General features: G+C 44.5%; 1 protein-coding gene across 7 annotated transcripts in view; it reads left to right on the top strand.

Moving 5' to 3' along the window:
- Nucleotides 1-19,976, top strand: part of PKNOX2 (PBX/knotted 1 homeobox 2) — a 715,219-nt gene that overhangs the window by 433,714 nt on the left and 261,529 nt on the right. For all 7 annotated transcript variants that reach the window (XM_043500983.1, XM_038380894.2, XM_043500981.1 and 4 more), the window contains one exon: nucleotides 2,856-2,995. In XM_043500983.1, coding sequence (XP_043356918.1) covers nucleotides 2,856-2,995 — 140 coding nt within the window. The remainder of the gene's footprint in view (nucleotides 1-2,855; nucleotides 2,996-19,976) is intronic.

Below are 19,976 nucleotides of genomic sequence, written 5' to 3'. Positions count from 1 at the left end.
GGGAAATACCCCCATTCCAGATCCATACCTATCAGGCCAGTGAACTGGGGTGGAGCCAAGGCTTTGACCATTCCCCACATAGCCCCATTCACTCTTCCCCACTTGTGCAAGGGAGTGCTGTCCTTCTCATGCTGCTACCTGCAATCCAGCGCAAGGGATTAAGGTTATGCACTCTTACCTCCTTGTGCAGCTGCATCACGAGGGAGGAGGGATAACTTAGTGGTTTAAGCATTGGCCTGCTAAACCATTGGCCTGTTGTGAGTTCAATACTTGAGGGAGCCATTTAGGGATCTGGGGCAAAAATTGGGGATTGGTCCTGCTTTGAGTAGGGGGTTGGACTAGATGACCTCCTGATGAGGTCACTTCCAACCCTGATATTCTATGATCAGTTGGGCCACATCTACCCCAGCTCAACCATCATTTCTGAAATGTGACATTGCTTTGTGGTAATAAGTGTTTTGTGTTGGTACAGGGTGGACAAGAGGAGCCTGACCTTTGCAAGTGAGAGAACTTTGCCAATAAGGGCAGAGTTTATAAGTCAGTTGCTATAGCTACAGGGTGGGAAGAAATGTGAGCAGATAGCCTCATGCAGCTTGAAAGATCTGATGGGGTCTTCTGCAATACATGTGTGCATCTGCAAATAAAAATAGCCTTTTTATGTTTTCTTTTTATAGTTCCAGGTCTTTGTTTGCTCCATTTTCTCCAGGCTTGTCATTTCCCCTTCCCCAAATGCCAGTCCCTGTCTTTTCGTTTTCTTGTTTTCCTTTTGGCATGGGATGGGATGCAATGGAAGAAATGATTTTAACCCCAATTTTGGCCAGCTCTGGGCTGCAGCAATGGCAACAGCACTCACTTACCAGAACTGGGCTTTCAAAAGAGCTGTGTAGCTCTGACTTACTGAGAAACCTAGGTAGTTGGGCCACACACATTGCCTAAATGCTAAAAGAAAAGGAGTACTTGTGGCACCTTAGAGACTAACAAATTTATTAGAGCATAAGCTTTCGTGAGCTACAGCTCACTTCATCGGATGCATTTGGTGGAAAAAACAGAGGAGAGATTTATATACACACACACAGAGAACATGAAACAATGGGTTTATCATACACACTGTAAGGAGAGTGATCACTTAAGATAAGCCATCACCAACAGCAGGGGCTGACTCAGGGGGGAGCCTTTGCATTGGCCTCCTCTGTTCTAAGAGACATGCAGCCTGGTGTTTGGTGCAGTTCAGCCAAGGCATTAAAATCAGCATATGGTTCCATCCTCACTCCGCCTGCACCTGGTGTCATTATTTACACTGCTGCAAAGTAGTCAAAAATAGCCCAGCTTTGATGACCAGCCAGTCACATTGTAAAATGCACCTCAGAGGGGGCTGAGGGTGTCTTGCCTAGAACAATGCAGGGTGGAATAGAGCTTTTGTTGCAGGTAGCTTGCTGGCAGAGCTCCTGTCTAAATGATTCATTCCATGCTCTTGAGCTTGCTGTGTTAGGGTGTCTAAACTCTTGGAGAAGTGTTGCTTTTTATTATTTACATCAAAATAAATGAACCAATAGGTACTCAGAATAGTAGAGATTAACACAGACTTTGCATGGCTGTAAATGATGATACAAGATGCAGGGCAATGGTGGAACTGGTCTGTTATTCCTGAATTTCCTGCTGTTTTTTCATGTCAGACCCTTCCTGTCCTAAAAAACACTTAGGCTGGAATCTTAATAAATTCTCGTTGTGGGGAATAGGACTAAACAGTTTGGGATCTGTCTTTTCTAATGGTTCTGGCATCCTCCAATTATGTGCTACTCCATGGAATAGCTTCCAAGAAGCATATTGACACAGAGACACACACAAGAACACCACAAGGCAATCAAGCACACTGGGACAACCCTCCAAAAGTCACACAGACACCTGTGAGATCAGCAAAACCACAGACAAAAAGCATATGGTACATGATAACTAGGGCCCTACCAAATTCATGGCCATGAAAAACCCATCATGGACCATGAAATCTGGCCTCCCCCCATGAAATCTGGTGTTTTGCTTGCTTTTACCCTATACTATACAAATTTCACAGGGGACATCGGCATTTCTCAAATTGGGGGTCCTGCACAAAAGGGAATTGAGGGTGTGTCACAGGGTTATTTTAAGGAGGTTGTAGTACTGCCACCCTTGCTTTTGCACTGCCTTCAGAGCTGGGCGGACATAGAGCAGCGGCTGTTGGATGGGCGCCCAGTTTTGAAGACAGCACTGCCACCAGCAGCAGTGCAGAAGTAAGGGTGGCAGCACCGCAACCCTCCTACAATAACCTTGCAACCCCCAACAACTCCTTTTTGGGTCAAGACCCCTACAATTACAACACTATGAAATTTCCAATTTAAATAGCTGAAATCATGAAATTTATGATTTTTAAAATCCTATGACCATTAAATTGACCAAAATGGATCACGAATTTGGTAGGGCCCCGAATGATAACTCTGTAGAGAAAGGAGACCAACATACCCCTAAATTCAGAAAAACTCACACACATGCAAACATAGACTCGCTTGCACAGAGAGATGCACATATACAGAGGCAGTAAAACACACAATTCACACAAGTAAATGCACAGACACATACACAGGAACACAGACAAAACATAAGACAGAGACACACCCAGAGACACATGAGCAGGACCCAGTGGCACATAAACACAGAGCTACAACCACACACATACAAGCACCTCGATAGTCACATGCGTATAAGGCAATATTGATATTGCACACACACACAGTCATGAACAGAGACATGCTCCCTCTCTCTTTCACGTACACATAGATCTGGTTTGTTATAAACCCCAGTGCTTTCTTGTCTCGTTTTAACAGATGACTGCCACCGCGCAACAGCCGGCTAAGGCACAGCCAGGGCACATCACAACACCCTCGGGAGCAGCCAATACCCCAGTCCCCAGCACTCCTATTGACCCTCAGGCGCAGCTGGAGGCTGACAAGCGAGCTGTCTACAGGTACAGAGAAACTACTGCCAGGCTGCTCTTTAATGTTCCTTCCCATCACTGGAGTGGCATGTTGAGCTATTGCTGCAATCTGGCCTGGGGCTAACATGTCAGCAGGAGTCTGCAGAGAGGCATTTGCTTAGGTGTCCTTGTCAATAGATTTTTCAGGAGGCAGCTTTCAGTTCACGTTAAACTGGGTGAGACCCATGTTCTGGAAGAAAGAGTTCTGCTCTCTTTGTTAGAGACCTTAAAGGTGCGGAACAATATGCGGGAGAAAGTGACCCCAGTGCACCTGGGATGCTAGAGATCAGGAACAATTAATATGTGATGGGAGATATTAGGATGAAATGCTCAGTGGATACTGGGGAGTTCTGAATTCCTTCTGTTACTTTGTTTGGCTTCTCACCTGGTACATCACTGGTTTAAAGTACCATGGAATTCAGTTATCATTGCTTTTTAAAAGGGGACTGTCTGGATACCGGGATACTATCTGATTACTTTTTGGTTGCCTCTGTGACTTAAGTGGTCAGCCAGACCTGCCCTCATGGTGGGCTCACCCTGCTGTCCAAGCCCCACCTGGGCGGTGGGCTCACACTAGCAGTAATCACCACATCTCAGGGCAGAGAGCTAGCCCACATGATAAACCATGTAATCATCCACAGCAGTGGGCTCATCCTCTCCTTAACCCCTCAGCCATCATAACAGGGTGACCTTTGCATTGACCTGTGGGTGTAATTTCCCATCCCTGGCCTCATGTGTAGACACAAGAGGATGAGAACATTTGTCTTCAGAACTATAAATTGTCTGTATTGTTAGCTGCTAAGACAGATGAGAAAACAGGAGTGCTGCGAGCAGCGATCCCTGCATTGATGCTGTAGGCTCAAGGGGACCTGGGGATTCCTGCTTCTTCATCTGGCACCTTTACACCTGGCTTTATTTCCTCTTTGATCCAAGGAAAAGATTCTGCCAGTTCAGCCTTCAGCGTGTCTGGCCCCCTACTCAACTGGCTGGCATCCTGGACAATGGGGGCTCCTTGGTGAAAAGATTGAGAGCTGGATTCTGCCCTGCTTGGTCCCTGAGTCAGTCATTTATCTCTGTTTCAGAGTAGCAGCCGTGTTAGTCTGTATTCGCAAAAAAAAAAGGAGTACTTGTGGCACCTTAGAGACTAACAAATTTATTAGAGCATAAGCTTTCATGAGCTACAGCTCACTTCATCGGATGCATTTGGTGGAAAAAGCAGAGGAGAGATTTATATATACACACACACACAGAGATCATGAAACAATGGGTTTATCATACACACTGTAAGGAGAGTGATCACTTAAGATAAGCCATCACCAGCAGCAGGGGGGGGAAGGAGGAAAACCTTTCATGGTGACAAGCAAGGTAGGCTAATTCCAGCAGTTAACAAGAATATCAGAGGAACAGTGGGGGGTGGGGTGGGAGGGAGAAATACCATGGGGAAATAGTTTTACTTTGTGTAATGACTCATCCATTCCCAGTCTCTATTCAAGCCTAAGTTAATTGTATCCAGTTTGCAAATTAATTCCAATTCAGCAGTCTCTCGTTGGAGTCTGTTTTTGAAGCTTTTTTGTTGAAGGATAGCCACTCTTAGGTCTGTGATCGAGTGACCAGAGAGATTGAAGTGTTCTCCAACTGGTTTTTGAATGTTATAATTCTTGACGTCTGATTTGTGTCCATTCATTCTTTTACGTAGAGACTGTCCAATTTGGCCAATGTACATGGCAGAGGGGCATTGCTGGCACATTTATCTCTGTGAAAAGTAGGTGACTATCAGACCAGAATGGCAGCATTCTGTCCCCGCTTCGCTCAGGTGTATGGAAGGGCAACCGAGGCCTGGAAATTGAGGAACGTTTCTGGTGAAGTGTCTGTAGCTGTGTAAAAGCTCAAATGAGGTCTTTTTGTGGGCATTGAAGTAGACTAAACAGCTAGGCAAAGTATGTGTCATCTCACCCTCTAGTGACTGGTGAGCATAGAGAACAATAGCCGACTACTGCTACCAGCCAATGACATGAGTTTTTTCAATTCAGGTGATTGAAGTCAGTAGTGTGGCTCTGAGTGTTCTGGGTTCAAACCCTGCTGGTGATCCATGCCGGGAGTCTATGGCTTCACATGATGGGATTCCTTTCTTTTACTACTTTTTTTCCCTTGTATTCTCTTGTGTGTACACATTATGATGCTATCTTCAGTTACATGATGCTCTGCCACTGTATGTTATGCTAGCTGATGATGACACCATTGAAGTATTTGGCTCTCGGGTATGGAACTTGCTCCCTGTTAAGTCTGCCTTACTCCCTCTGGCCCTGAATTTTAAAAAGCACCAGGTCAGTTTTTCCTCAAAGGAGTTAGAGGTTGTCCCATATTAGTTTCCTTTCATTACTGCATTGCTATCCTTTGGATTAGACTCTTGTCATAAGGCAGCCCCACCTGGAGTGCCCTCCTGCAGCAGGTCACAGCTTGCCAGATACACCTGCCTCACTTCTGCCTTTCAGAAATTCCCTAGACTCCACCACAGGCTCCCTTGCCTCAGTAGTACCACTCCTTGGGCCTGGATTATTACAAAAAAAATCATGCAAATACTCCGACACCAAGAGTCCCAAACATAGTCCTAAAATCTTGCTCTGCATAGCAGGAACACCTCACCAGCCTCTCTGCTGGGCACGCCCCCTCACCAGACACCGGTGTCACCCACTATACCTGTGCTCTTCGGCCTCCTACCAAGGGCAGGCAGAGGGTCTGCCAGGGCTTCCCACAGTAGCCTGGATGGCTGTTACCCTGGCCAGGCTCTGGCTTGCAGCCTGGAGCAAAAAGGAGGGGTAGGGCCTCATGGCCCTCCTACTTTCATGAGGATCCAGCACCCCTGGAACATGTACATACATCCGTCTGTCTGGCAGCTCTCCACTGCCCTTCCTGACTCAGCAGGTCACAGCCTCCCTGACCATTTATAAGCCCTAGATGCTGCCCCACCCTCTTAATTGGCAGAATGGGAGCATCTGCTCTGGCCCAGGGGAGCTGGACCTACTTAATTTACAGAGGCCAGGCACCCTGGGACAAACCCCTTGGGAGTTTTGCTTTGTGAGTTTCCAGATATTGTTAATACATTTCTAGGGTGTTTTTATTTATGTGTATTATGTAGTTCAGCCCCCTGAGTGCCTCAGTAGCAATGGAGTGTGTGACGGGTTGGATCACAGAAACCCCCTTGGGGCTCCCAACTAATGTGCCAAGACTACTTCTGCCCCTGCTTTCCCTGCCAGTTTGGGACCCCAGAGTCCTGCCTGGCTATGCCAGACATGCTTGCTGGCCACAAACACAGACCCAGGTCTGAACCACGTCCCAAAAACTGCAAGCTTAACTGAGAGCAGCTTAAGAAGTGTTCCTGTCTTTAACACTCAGATGCCCAACTCCCAATGGGGTCCAAACCCCAAATACATCCGGTTTACCCTATATAGAGCTCACACAGAGTAAACTCATAAATTGTTCACCCTCTGTAACACTGATAGAGAGATATGCACAGCTGTTTGCTCCCTCTCCCCCCAGGTATTATTTCATACTCTGGGTTAAATAATAAATAAAAAAGTGATTTCATTAAATACAGAAAGTAGGATTTAAGTGGTTCCAAGTAGTAACATAGAGAACAAAGTTAATTACCAAGCAAAATAAAATAAAACATGCAAGTCTATGCCTAATAGAGTAAGAAAACTGAATACAGATAAAACCTCACCCTTAGAGTTGTTCCAGTAAGCTTCTGTCAGGGTTCCCTCCCAACTCTGAACTCTAGGGTACAGATATATAGGTACATAGATATTAAGGTCAGAAGGGACCATTATGATCATCTAGTCTGACCTCCTGCACAATGCAGGCCACAGAATCTCACCCACCCACTCCTGCAATAAACCTCTCACCTGTGTCTGAGCTTATTGAAGTCCTCAAATCATGATTTAAAGACTTCAAGGAGCAGAGAATCCTCCAGCAAGTGACCTGTGCCTCATGCTACAGAGGAAGGCGAAAAACCTGCAGGGCCACTTCCAATCTGCCCTGGAGGAAAATTCCTTCCCGACCCCAAATATGGTGATCAGCTGAACCCTGAGCATATGGGCAAGATTCACCAGCCGGATACCCAGGAAATAATTCTCTGTAGTAACTCAGATCCCACCCCATCTAACATCCCATCACAGCCCATTGGGCCTATTTACCATGAATATTTAAAGATCAATTAATCGCAAAATCATGTTATCCCATCATACCATCTCCTCCATAAATTTACGAGTTTAATCTTAAAGCCAGGTAGGTCATTTGCTCCCACTGCTTCCCTTGGAAGGTTATTCCAAAACTTCACTCCTCTGATGGTTAGAAAACTTCGTCCCCAGATTTGGGGACCTGCGTTAAAGACCCCTAAACTTATCTTTACCAGCTAAAAAAACTTCCCCAAGGCACAAATTCTTCCTTGTCCTTGGAATGGTATCACTGCCACCACCAAGTGAATTAGACAAAGATTTAGGAAAAGGACCACCTGGAGTTCCTGTTTCCCCAAAATATCTCCCCAAGCCCCTTCACTCCCTTTCCTGGGGAGGCTTGAGAGTAAACAAGGTGAACACAGACCAGCCCCTTGGGTTTTTAGGACACCAAAAACTATCAGGTTCTTAAAAGCAGAACTTTATTATAAAGAAAAAATAAAAGAAGTACCTCTGTAAAATCAGGATGGAAGGTAATTTTACAGGGTAATCAGATTCAAAACACAGAGGATTCCCCTCTAGGCAAAACTTTAAAGTTACCAAAAAACCCAGGAATAAACCTCCCTCTTAGCCTAGGGAAAATTCAGAAGCTTAAACAAAATATAATCTAACACATTTCCTTCCTATTACTTACAATTTGTAATCTTAAATGCTTAGTTTGTTCAGGTATGGCTTTAGGAGATCTATTTTCCCTGCCCTGGTTCCTCACTGTCCCAGAAAGAAAACAAAGAAACACAAAACAAAAACCTTCCCCCACAGATTTGAAAGTATCTTCTCCCCTTATTGGTCCTTTTGGTCAGGTGCCAACCAGGTTATCTGAGCTTCTTAACCCTTTACAGGCAAAGGAGGGATTTTATGCTACCCTTAGCTGTATGTTTTATGACATTCCTTTTGCAGACTAGTCTCCTTCTAGTCTGGGTTCAGCAATCACTCACATCCCCCGCGGCTAGTGTCCTTTGTTCCAGTTTCTTTCAGGTATCCTTTGGGGTGGAGAGGCTATCTCTTGAGCCAGCTAAAGACAAAATGGAGGGGTCTCCCTGGGATTTAAATAGACTTTCTCTTGTGGGTGGACACCCCTCCCTACCGCTGTGTAGAATCCCAGCTTCAAGATGGAGTTTTGGAGGCACATGTGCAAGTCACATGTCCATGCATGACTCAAAACTTACAGGTAGCAGCCATGGTGCACATGCTACCTTGAATGTCCTCAAGTAGACTTCTTATGTGGATTGGAGCCTTCCAAGATCCATTGCTCATTAAGCGTTTCTTGATTGGGCACTTAATTTGCACATTGCTTTCTCAAGAAGCTGACCAAATGCTTTACTAAGGCTACTTAAAAATGAAGCAAGTACACAGCCAATATTCATAATTTCGAATACAAAAATGATACATGCATACAAATAGGATGAATAGATTCAGTAGATCATAACCTTTACAGAGATATGTTACATGGCATATGTAGCATAAAACAGATTCCAGTTACATCATATATACATTCATATTTCCATAAAATCTTATAGGCTGCACCGTCACAGAGGGTACTTCAGAATAAAAGTTGTTGTTGTTGTTATTCCCCATCCCTCACTTATGTGATGGGTATCTTTGATCTTCCCCGGTCATGACCCTGTCTTGTTTAATTTATACTGACCTTTTCATTCCGCCATGTGCCGCTTGAGAAGAGTGCAGGTGACTGGGCAAAAGAAGAAGAAATGGTTGTTGTCAGTTAAAAAACATGAAAAAAACAACAACAGCCCCTGAGCAATTTCCCCTCAGTCTTTTCAGAAGCAGCAGGGCAAGAGAGATGCCAGTTCTCTCCCCTTTCTGGAAACCCCAGTCCAGAGAGAGAGAGAGAGATTCAGCTGGTGTCAGTAAAAACGTCCTGCTGCGCAAGCACAAACCTACGTGCATTTGTTTGAAGGCCACAGTCAGCCTGGGGCTCTTAGACTTTGGGGATTTTGTTTTGATGTTTCCAGATTGCTGACAGCCTGTTGCAGACACCACTTCTCTCTTCCGCTCTCATCTGAGATCAATCTCTTTATTATTTCACCTCTGGGGTTTGTAACTTACTGCTTAATGTTTTTTAACAACACTGTGAGCAGGATTAATAATTTTAATCAGTGTTAGCAAGCTGCTAACAGCAGCATTTCTCTCAAAGACATTGGAGATGTACTTGAGGGCGGGAGGGAGTTACAAATTAGGGATTTACCAATGTATTTCCAAGGAATTGTTGAAAGCTAAGAAGAGGCACTTTTCTATATATTTTATATTAATTGTCAATTCTTCTTTTTTTTTGCCCCCACATGTTCCAATGTTGGCTGGACATGATGGCAGTGCAAAGTGCAGGTCACTGCATGCGTCCTAATGAAACCAGTGGGAGTAGGTACCAACGACATAAGGAAAGGTAGGAGAGAGATCCTGGAGGCCAAACTTAAGCTGCTAGGGAAGAGATTAAAGTCCAGGACATCCATGGTAGAATTCTCTGAATTCTTCCAGTTCCATGTGCAGGACCAGTTAGACAGGCAGAACTGCAGGTCTCATTGTGTGGATGAGACAATGGCATTGGGAGGGGGGATTTAGGTTTATTAGGAACTAGGGAACCTTTTGGGAAAGGGAGAGCCTATAGAGGAAGGATGGGCACCATTTAAACCAAAATGGAACCAGACTGCTAGCATGTAAAATTAAAAATAAACTATGTGCTGGGGGAAAGCCAACAGACATGGAGGAGAACACAATTCAGACAGACACATCCCTTAGGGGAGGATCTATTAATGGGGATTCTCTATATCCTAGTAAAGAGGAGAGGCTAGAAGATGGTAAAGGAGAGATAGGAACGGAAGAGAAACAGTCAAACGAAAAAGATTCCCATTAAATTACATAGAATCATAAAATCATAGAATATCAGGGTTGGAAGGAACCTCAGGAGGTCATCTAGTCCAACTATCTGCTCAAAGCAGGACCAATCCCCAACTAAATCATCCTAGCCAGGGCTTTGTCAAGCCTGACCTTAAAAACCTCAAAGGAAGGAGATTCTACCACCTCCCTAGGTAAGTTTCAGAGTAGCAGCCATGTTAGTCTGTATCCGCAAAAAGAAAAGGAGTACTTGTGGCACCTTAGAGACTAACAAATTTATTTAAGCATAAGCTTTCGTGAGCTACAGCTCACTTCATCGGATGCATGTAGTGGAAAATACAGTGGGGAGATTTTATATTACATAGAGAACATGAAACAATGAGTGTTACCATACACACTGTAACAAGAGTGATCAGGTAAGGTGAGCTATTACCAGCAGGAGAGTGGGGGGGAGTGTGTGGAACATTTGTAGTGACAATCAAGGTGGGCCATTTCCAGCAGTTGAGAAGAACATGTGAGGAACGGTGGTGGGTGAGGGGGGAATACACATGGGGAAATAGTTTTACTTTGTGTAATGACACATCCACTCCCAGTCTTTATTCAAGCCTAAGTTAATTGTATCTAGTTTGCAAATTAATTCCAATTCAGCAGTCTCTCATTGGAGTCTGTTTTTGAAGGTTTTTTGTTGAAGAATTGCCACTTTTAGGTCTGTAATTGAGTGACCAAAGAGATTGAAGTGTTCTCCAACTGGTTTTTGAATGTTATAATTCTTGATGTCTGATTTGTGTCTATTTATTCTTTTCCTAGAGACTGTCCAGTTTTACCAATGTACATGGCAGAGGGGTATTGCTGGGTAATAGCTGACCTTACCTGATCAGTCTTGTTACAGTGTGTATGGTAACACTCATTGTTTCATGTTCTCTGTGTATATAAAATCTCCCCACTGTATTTTCCACTACATGCACCTGATGAAGTGAGCTGTAGCTCACAAAAGCTTATGCTCAAATAATTTTGTTAGACTCTAAGGTGACACAAATATACCTTTTCTCCCTAGGTAACACATTCCAGTGCTTCACCACCCTCCTAGTGAAAATTTTTTTCCTAATATCCAACCTAAACCTCCCCCACTGCAATTTGCGATAATTACTCCTTGTTCTGTCATCTGCTACCACTGAGAACAGTCTAGATCCATCCTCTTTGGAACCCCCTTTCAGATAGTTCAAAGCAGCTATCAAATCCCCCCTCATTCTTCTCTTCTGCAGACTAAATAATCCCAGTTCCCTCAGCCTCTCCTCATAAATCATGTGTTCCAGTCCCCTAATCATTTTTGTTGCCCTCCGCTGGACAGTTTCCAATTTTTCCTCATCCTTCTTGAAGTGTGAGGCCCAAAATTGGACTAGTACTCCAGATGAGGCCTCACCAATGCCAAATAGACTCCAGATGAGGCTTCACCAATGTCAAATAGAAGGGAACGATCACGTCCCTTGATCTGCTGGCAATGCTCTTACTTATACAGCCCAAAATGCCATTAGCCTTCTTGGCAACAAGTGCACACTGTTGACTCATATCCAGGTTCTCATCCACTGTAACCCTGTGACGTTATTGACATAATCTGGGACCTTACAGATCATCATTGCAACCAAGGTCCTGTAGTGGCACCAAATCTTATATAAAGGGGGTCAAATGAGGTGTCTAAGACAAGGTTATGGTTTGCTGATCATGATTATACTGTCTATATGTGTGTATCATTTTTGTATTTGAAGTTATGAATATTGGCTCTATACTGTCTGTATTTCAAACTTATGCTATGCTTCTGGGTGACACCCCAGACAAGTTGGTGTCAGCTCTGCCTAGCCTGCTTGATGGCCTATTAAGGACCATCAGCTATACAAGTGACCCACTGAAAGAAGACAGATACACCTTGGGACTCAGCAAGGTATGCAGGGACATGCCTATGGACAGAACTCTGAGGTTTTTCCAGGCCATGTGATGGACAGCTTGTCTTAGGAAAAAAGAAAGAAAGACCACATGACAAGAGAATATAAAAAGCTGCTGCAGCTCCTCCATCTTGTCTTACCTCTGGAGGGACTTTGCTACACTGAAGCTTTGAACAAAGGACTGAATGACCCATCCCAGCTGTGTATGTTCTCCAGAGACTTGATTTGAGCCTGCGGTTTATTCCACCACTGCTACAAGCCTGAATCAAGAACTTGGCCATTACTGTATGTAGTTGATTCCATTTAACCAGTTCTAGCTCTCATCTATATCTTTTTCCTTTTACGAATAAATCATAAGATTTTAGATTCTAAAGGATTGGCAACAGCATGATTTGTGGGTAAGATCTGATTTGTATATTGACCTGGGTCTGGGGCATGGTCCTTTGGGATCAGGAGAACCTTTTTTCTTTTACTGGGGTATTGGTTTTCATAACCATCTGTCCCCATAACGAGTGTCACTGGTGGTGATACTGGGAAACTGGAGTGTCTAAGGGAGTTGCTTGTGTGACCTGTGGTTAGCCAGTGGGGTAAAACCAAAGTCCTCTCTGTCTGGCTGGTTTGGTTTGCCTTAGAGGTGGAAAAACCCCAGCCCTGGGCTATGACTGCCCTGCTTTAAGCAATTAGTCCTGAATTGGCACTTTCAGTTGGGTCCCGCCAGAACCAGCATCGTTACAAACCCCTAGTTCCTTTTCTGCAGAACTGCTGCCTAGCTGCTTGGTCCCTAGTCTGTAGCAGTGAATGAGATTCTTCCGTCTTAAGTCCAGGACTCTGCACTTGTCTTTGTTGAACCTCAGCATATTTCTTTTGGCCCAATCCTCTAATTTGTCTAGGTCATTCTGTATCCTATCCCTACCCTCCAGCGTATCTACCACTCCTCCCAGTTTAGTGTCATCTGCAAACTTGATGAAGGTGCAGTCCACACAATCCTCCAGCTCATTAATGAAGATATTGAACAAAACTGGCCCCAGGACTGACCCTCTTGATCAGGGGCACTCCTCTTGATACCAGCTGCCAACCAGACATGGAGCCATTGATCACTACCTGTTGAGCCCGACGATCTAGCCAGCTTTCTATCCACCTTATAGTCCATTTATCTAGCCCATACTTCTTTAACTTGCTGACAAGAATACTGTGGGAGACAGTATCAAAAACTTTTCCGAAGTCAAGGAATAACACATCCACTGCTTTCCCCTCATCCACAGAGCCATTTATCTTGTCACAGAAGGCAATTAGATTAGTCAGGCATGACTTGCCCTTGGTGAATCCATGCTGACTGTTCCTGATCACTTTCCTTTCCTCTTAGTGCTTCAGAATTGATTCCTTGAGGAACCTGCTCCATGATTTTTCCAGGGACTGAGGTGAGGCTGACTGGCTTGTAGTTCCCCAGATCCTCCTTCTTCCCTTTTTAAAAGATGGACACTACATTAGCCTTTTTCCAGTCATCTGGGACCTCCCCTGATCGCCATTAGTTTTAAAAAACAATGGCCAATGGCTATGCAATCACATCCGCCAACTGCTTTAGCACTCTTAGATGCAGCACATCCTGCCCCATGGATTTGTGGTCATTCAGCTTTTCTAAATAGTCCCGAACCACTTCTTTGTCCACAGAGGGCTGGTCACCTCCTCCCCATGCTGTGCTGCCTAGTGCAGTAGTCTGGGAGCTGACCTTGTTCGTAAAGACAGAGGCAAAAAAAGCACTGAGTACATTAGCTTTTTCCACATCCTCTGTCACTAGGTTGCCTCCTTCATTCAGTAAGGGGCCCACACTTTCCTTGACTTTCTTCTTGTTGCTCACATACCCGAAGGAACCCTTCTTGTTACTCTTAACATCTCTTGCTAGCTGCAACTCCACGTGTGATTTGGCCTTCCTGATTTCACTCCTGCATGCCCGAGCAATATTTTTATACTCCTCCCTGGTCATTTGTCCAATCTTCCACTTCTTGTAAGCTTCTTTTTTGTGTTTAAGATCAGCAAGGATTTCACTGTTAAGCCAAGCTGGTTGCCTGCCATATTTACTATTCTTTCTACACATAGGGATGGTTTGTCCCTATAACCTCAATAAGGATTCTTTAAAATACAGCCAGCTCTCCTGGACTCCTTTCCTCCTCATGTTATTCTCCCAGGGGATCCTGCCCATCAGTTCCCTGAGGGAGTCAAAGTCTGCTTTTCTGAAGTCCAGGGTCCGTATTCTGCTGCTCTCCTTTCTTCCTTGTGTCAGGATCCTGAGCTCGACCATCTCCTGGTCACTGCCTCCGAAATTCCCATCCACTTTTGCTTCCCCTACTAATTCTTCCCAGTTTGTGAACAGCAGGTCAAGAAGATCTCTGCCCCTAGTTGGTTCCTCTAGCTCTTGTGCCAGGAAATTGTCCCCTACACTTTCCAAAGGCTTCTTGGATTGTCTGTGCACCACTGTATTGCTCTCCCAGCAGATATCAGGGTGATTGAAGTCTCCCATGAGAACCAGGGCCTGCAATCTAGTAACTTCCGTGAGTTGCCAGAAGAAAGCCTCGTCCACCTCATCCCCCTGGTCCGGTGGTCTATAGCAGATTCCCACCACGACATCACCCTTGTTGCTCACACTTCTAAACTTAATCCAGAGACGCTCGGGTTTTTCTGCAGTTTCATACCGGAGCTCTGAGCAGTCATACTGCTCCCTTACATATAATTCAACTCCCCCACCTTTTCTGCCCTTCCTGAACAGTTTATATCCATCCATGACAGTTCTCCAGTCATGTGAGTTATCCCACCCAAGTCTCTGTTATTCAAATCACATCATAACTCCTTGACTGTGCCAGAACTTCCAGTTCACCCTGCTTGTTTCCCAGGCTTCTTGCATTTGTGTATAGACAATTAAGATAACACGCTGATTGTCCCACTTTCTCAGTATGAGGCTGGAGCCCTCCCCTCTTGAGCTCTCCTGCTCGTGCTTCCCGGTATCTCACTTCCCCACTTACCTCAGGGCTTTGGTCTCCTTTCCCCGGTGAACCTAGTTTAAAGCCCTCCTCACTAGGTTAGCCAGCCTGCTTGCGAAGATACTCTTCCCTCTCTCTTCATTAGGTGGAGCCTGTCTCTGCCTAGCACTCCTCCTTTTTGGAGCACCATCCCATGGTCAAAGAATCCAAAGCCTTCTCTCCGACACCACCTGCGTAGCCATTCATTGACTTCCATGATACGATGGTCTCTACCCGAGCCTTTTCCTTCCACAGGGAGGATGGATGAGAACACCATTTGCACCTCAAACTCCTTTATCCTTCTTCCCAGAGCCACATAGTCTGCAGTGATCCGCTCAAGGTCATTCTTGGTAGTATCATTGGTGCCCACATGGAGAAGTAGGAAGGGGTAGCGATCCAAGGGCTTGATGAGTCTCGGCAGTCTCTCCGTCACATCGTGAATCCTAGCTCCTGGCAAGCAGCCGACTTCTTGGTTTTCCCAGTCGGGGAGGCAGATAGATGACTCAGTCCCCCTGAGGAGGGAGTCCCTGACCACAACCACCTGCCTCCTTCTCTTGGGAGCGTTGGTCGTGGAACTCCCTTCCCTAAGACAGTGCATCTCATGTCTTCCAATCGGCTGAGTCTCCTTCTGCTCCCTTCCCTCAGATGTATCATCTAGTCCACTCTCTTCATTCATACCTGTGGAGAGAACATGAAAACGGTCTCTTACCTGTATCTGCATTGCTGGTACATGGGCGTTCCCCTTTATTCTTCTGGAGGTCACATGCTGCCAAATTTCTTCACTGTCCTTCTGTCCCCGCTGTGCAGCCTACTCTGAATCTTCAGAATGTTGTGTCCGTAGAAGCATATCCTGACATCTGTCCAGGAAATCTTCAGTTTCTCTTATGCAACACAGGGTTGATACTTGTTTCTCCAGACCTTCAACCTTCTCTTCCAATATGGAGACCAGCTTGCTCTTTGTACAGACAAAGTCGCTTCTGTCCTGTGGAAGAAAGAAAAACATGGCACATCCTGTGCAGGTAACAACAGCTGAACGCTCACCATCCATACTACCTTCCTCCTAAGAGTTTCCTCAGGTGTTGTAGTAACTACTCAGAGAAGCCTGCAAGATGAAAGCCTCAGTAGGCTCTCCCCAGGCGAACTTCCTCTGTTCACCACTCAGCTGGTTCGCAGCTGACTGCCTTTTTATAACAGTCAGGCCCACTCAAGGTTCACCTGGAACAAAGCACTCCCAATTCACACTTTTCAAACAATCAAGCACATGGCAAACTGACAAACTGTCTCCGCAACAGACACTGAGATACTGAGATACTCACCAACACAGCCCCCCTAATGCAGCACTTAGTGTACCTCTTGAGCAATTCTGGTTTCAGGATGATCCCAGTTATGCCACCATGGCTGAGTCCATACCTCATAAAGATGGCTTCAATGCACATGTCACTCCAGAAGTATAAAAGATGAACAAAGAAAACAGTTGGCTATGTTTTTGGTTTATAATCTGTTAATGTCTATAATTGCCCAATATTTGAAAAGTAATTCTCATGAATGAATATGTAAGAATTTGTTAAGTGAGCCTGTTGTGAGAGCCTGCTGTGAGAGTGCTATGTCTCACTGGAGGGAGGATGGGGACTGGCAGGATATACTGCTAATACAGACATAACATACGTACCTCCTGCTTAATTATGTTTGTTAACAAAATAATTGACGTTTTCATTAAAATAATTGAATTAAATAAAAGTGGTTTCACTGTCATCTGACTTGTGAATCACAAGAGGATAATAAGTGTTCAGATTTCAGAATGTTTACCAGTGACAAGGGCGCTCAGGCAGTTTCTTTAATTTAAGGTTTTGATATTCAGAAGAACAACTGTATGGATACTAAGACAAGGTACTGCCAAACACTTGCTTTTGGCTACCAGACGGTCCTGTTTAATCTCCCATTTGATGGAGGTAGTATTGTTTGTTGATGGGCCTATGGCCTGTGGTTGCAAAAGTTAATACACCCTGACTGCATCTCTGCTCTGAAACATACTCACTTGTCTTGGCTTACATCCTACTTTTTAAAAAAATCATCATATAATTCATATTTTGGTTACATATCCATATGATATTTAATGAGTCCCTCTATTCCTCACACTGCATTGAAGCAAACTGATTTTTCTATCTCACCTTCCACACCCAAGGGAGCTCCCACATAGACATATACACTTGCACCCATTTATAGAGAGAAGGAATATGGGCCAGAATACCGGGGCCAGCCTTTCCTGGCTGGGCATTTTACCATGCTCACACTCTGTAGCTACGCACTGCAGTGCTGGTAAGGATTGCTGCGATCATGTGCCGAACACAGGCATCGGAAGAAGTGGTTTTGATTACATGCCCTGCCTAGCCACCACAGGACATGTTGACCCAATCAAGCACCATGCCTAGGCACCTCAGGTCATGTGCGGAGTGGGTTCAGTCATGTGATGAGCGTAGGCATCATTGCAGAATATTGACAGGTTTCAGAGTAGCAGCCGTGTTAGTCTGTATTCACAAAAAGAAAAGGAGTGTGCCAGCAATGCCCCTCTGCCATGTACATTGGTCAAACTGGACAGTCTCTACGTAAAAGAATAAATGGACACAAATCAGATGTCAAGAATTATAACATTCAAAAACCAGTTGGAGAACACTTCAATTTCTTTGGTCACTTGATTACAGACCTAAAAGTTGCAATTCTTCAACAAAAAACTTCAGAAACAAACTCCAATGAGAGACTGCTGAATTGGAATTAATTTGCAAACTGGATACAATTAATTTAGGCTTGAATAGAGACTGGGAGTGGATGGGTCATTACACAAAGTAAAACTATTTCCCCATGTTTACTCCCCCACCCCCACCCCGCACTGTTCCTCAGACATTCTTATTAACTGCTGGAAATAGCCCACCTTGATTATTACTACAAAAGGTTTCCCCCCCCCCACTCTCCTGCTGATAATAGCTCACCTTAAGTTATCACTCTCGTTACAGTGTGTATGGTAACACCCATTGTTTCATGTTCTCTATGTATATAAATCTCCCCACTATATTTTCCACTGAATGCATCTGATGAAGTGAGCTGTAGCTCACGAAAGCTTATGCTCAAATAAATTTGTTAGTCTCTAAGGTGCGACAGCACTCCTTTTCTTATTGCAGAATATGTGGGTCGTGAATCTGATCACATCTTGTGTCTGGCCTCTGTAGTGCCTCTTTGGGAGCAGGTCCAACTGTGTGCCAAAACCAGGTTGAATTGCACCCAGTGGTGAACTCTGCCTGAACTCTGGCATTTTCTGCTTTTGTTGATTTCAGTCCCTTAACATTGTTGTAATAGGCAGTATATTTGTATTTTATAAAAGGAAGTCGAGGGAAGAGGGGGAGTCAGTTGCTGTGATTCAGGATAGAAAAGAGAAATTGAGCCAGGATAAAGAGTGGAAGAGTTGACTGGCTCACTGGAAACCTTGTACATCACATTGAATGTCTGGAGGGGTTTTTTGGGTGGGGTGGGGGAGTAAATTAAAATTTCTTGCCTCTGGACAGCATGACAGTTCAAGACCACATTGCGGATTTTTCATTTCATGTCAATAAATTTAACAAGGCCCAATTCAATTGAAATTAATGCCTGAGCTCCTAGCTTTTATGCTCGGCTCTTAAAGAACACAGATAAAGGAAAAAATATTTGGGGAGTTTAATTTGTTCTCTCTCTCTCTCACACACACACACACACACACACACACACACACACACACACACACATTCTCTCAGAAAGAATAGAATCAGTAGAACCCAGTAGAATCATTCTGAGAAAGGTTTTTTTGTTCCACAAAAGATAGAAGAGAAGCTAAACCAGGCACATGATATTCTGCTAGCTTGTGTGTGTGTAGAGCAATGTGTTAATAAAATGTCTCTCTTCCCTCTGATCTGAAATATGGGAAAGAAGTCTCTGATTCTAATTGGATCATATGGGAGCTTCTCTTTAATTAATCAGCAAGGCAGCAGCACTAAAGAGCCTCTTTGGCTGAGATTAAAGATTTCAAAATAGTCTTAGAAGATTTGAGGATCAGATGCACATCTGTGCTAATTGTATTTATTTTTGTAGTGCTCAAAATTAGGTGCCCTGAAGTTTTCACTGCCTTAAGCTTGGGATGGGAACATTGCTCACATGTGGCAAAACCGTTCAGGAAACTTGGTACCACTCCTCATATCATCACATATTTTGCTCACGCTACTTACTGTGTTGGACTCCTCAGTCTCCCCTCAGTTTTCCCCTCTGAAATACACTAGTTAATATGGAAACAGTGGTGTCAACATTGGTGAGGCCTCATCTGGAGTACTGTGTCCAGTTTTGGGCCCCACACTACAACAAGGATGTGGAAAAATTGGAAAGAGTCCAGCGGAGGGCAACAAAAATGATTAGGGGACTGGAACACAGGACTTATGAGGAGAGGCTGAGGGAACTGGGATTGTTCAGTCTGCGGAAGAGAGGAATGAGGGGGGATTTGATAGCTGCTTTCAACTACCTGAAAAGGGGTTCCAAAGAGGATGGATCTAGACTGTTCTCAGTGGTAGCAGATGACAGAACGAGGAGTAATGGTCTCAAGTTGCAGTGGGGGAAGATTTAGGTTGGATATTAGGAAAAACTTTTTCACAAGGAGTGTGATGAAGCACTGGAATGGGTTAGTTAGGGAGGTGGTGGAATCTCCTTCCTTAGAAGTTTTTAATGTCAGGCTTGACAAAGCCCTGGCTGGAATGATTTAGTTGGGGATTGGTCCTGCTTTGAGCAGATGGTTGGACTAGATGACTCCTGAGGTCCCTTCCAACCCTGCTATTCTATGATTCTATGTATCATCAGTATGGGAGGAATTTAGAATGTCTTCAGATGTAATGTAAATCCAGTTAATAACTGATACCTGGGTTTGGGAAATTCTCAG

The sequence above is a fragment of the Dermochelys coriacea genome, chromosome 22, assembly GCF_009764565.3.
Source record: "Dermochelys coriacea isolate rDerCor1 chromosome 22, rDerCor1.pri.v4, whole genome shotgun sequence".
Classification (NCBI taxonomy): domain Eukaryota; kingdom Metazoa; phylum Chordata; order Testudines; family Dermochelyidae; genus Dermochelys; species Dermochelys coriacea.
Note: the sequence above shows the minus strand (reverse complement) of the source record. Positions and strands in the feature narration are given on the sequence as shown.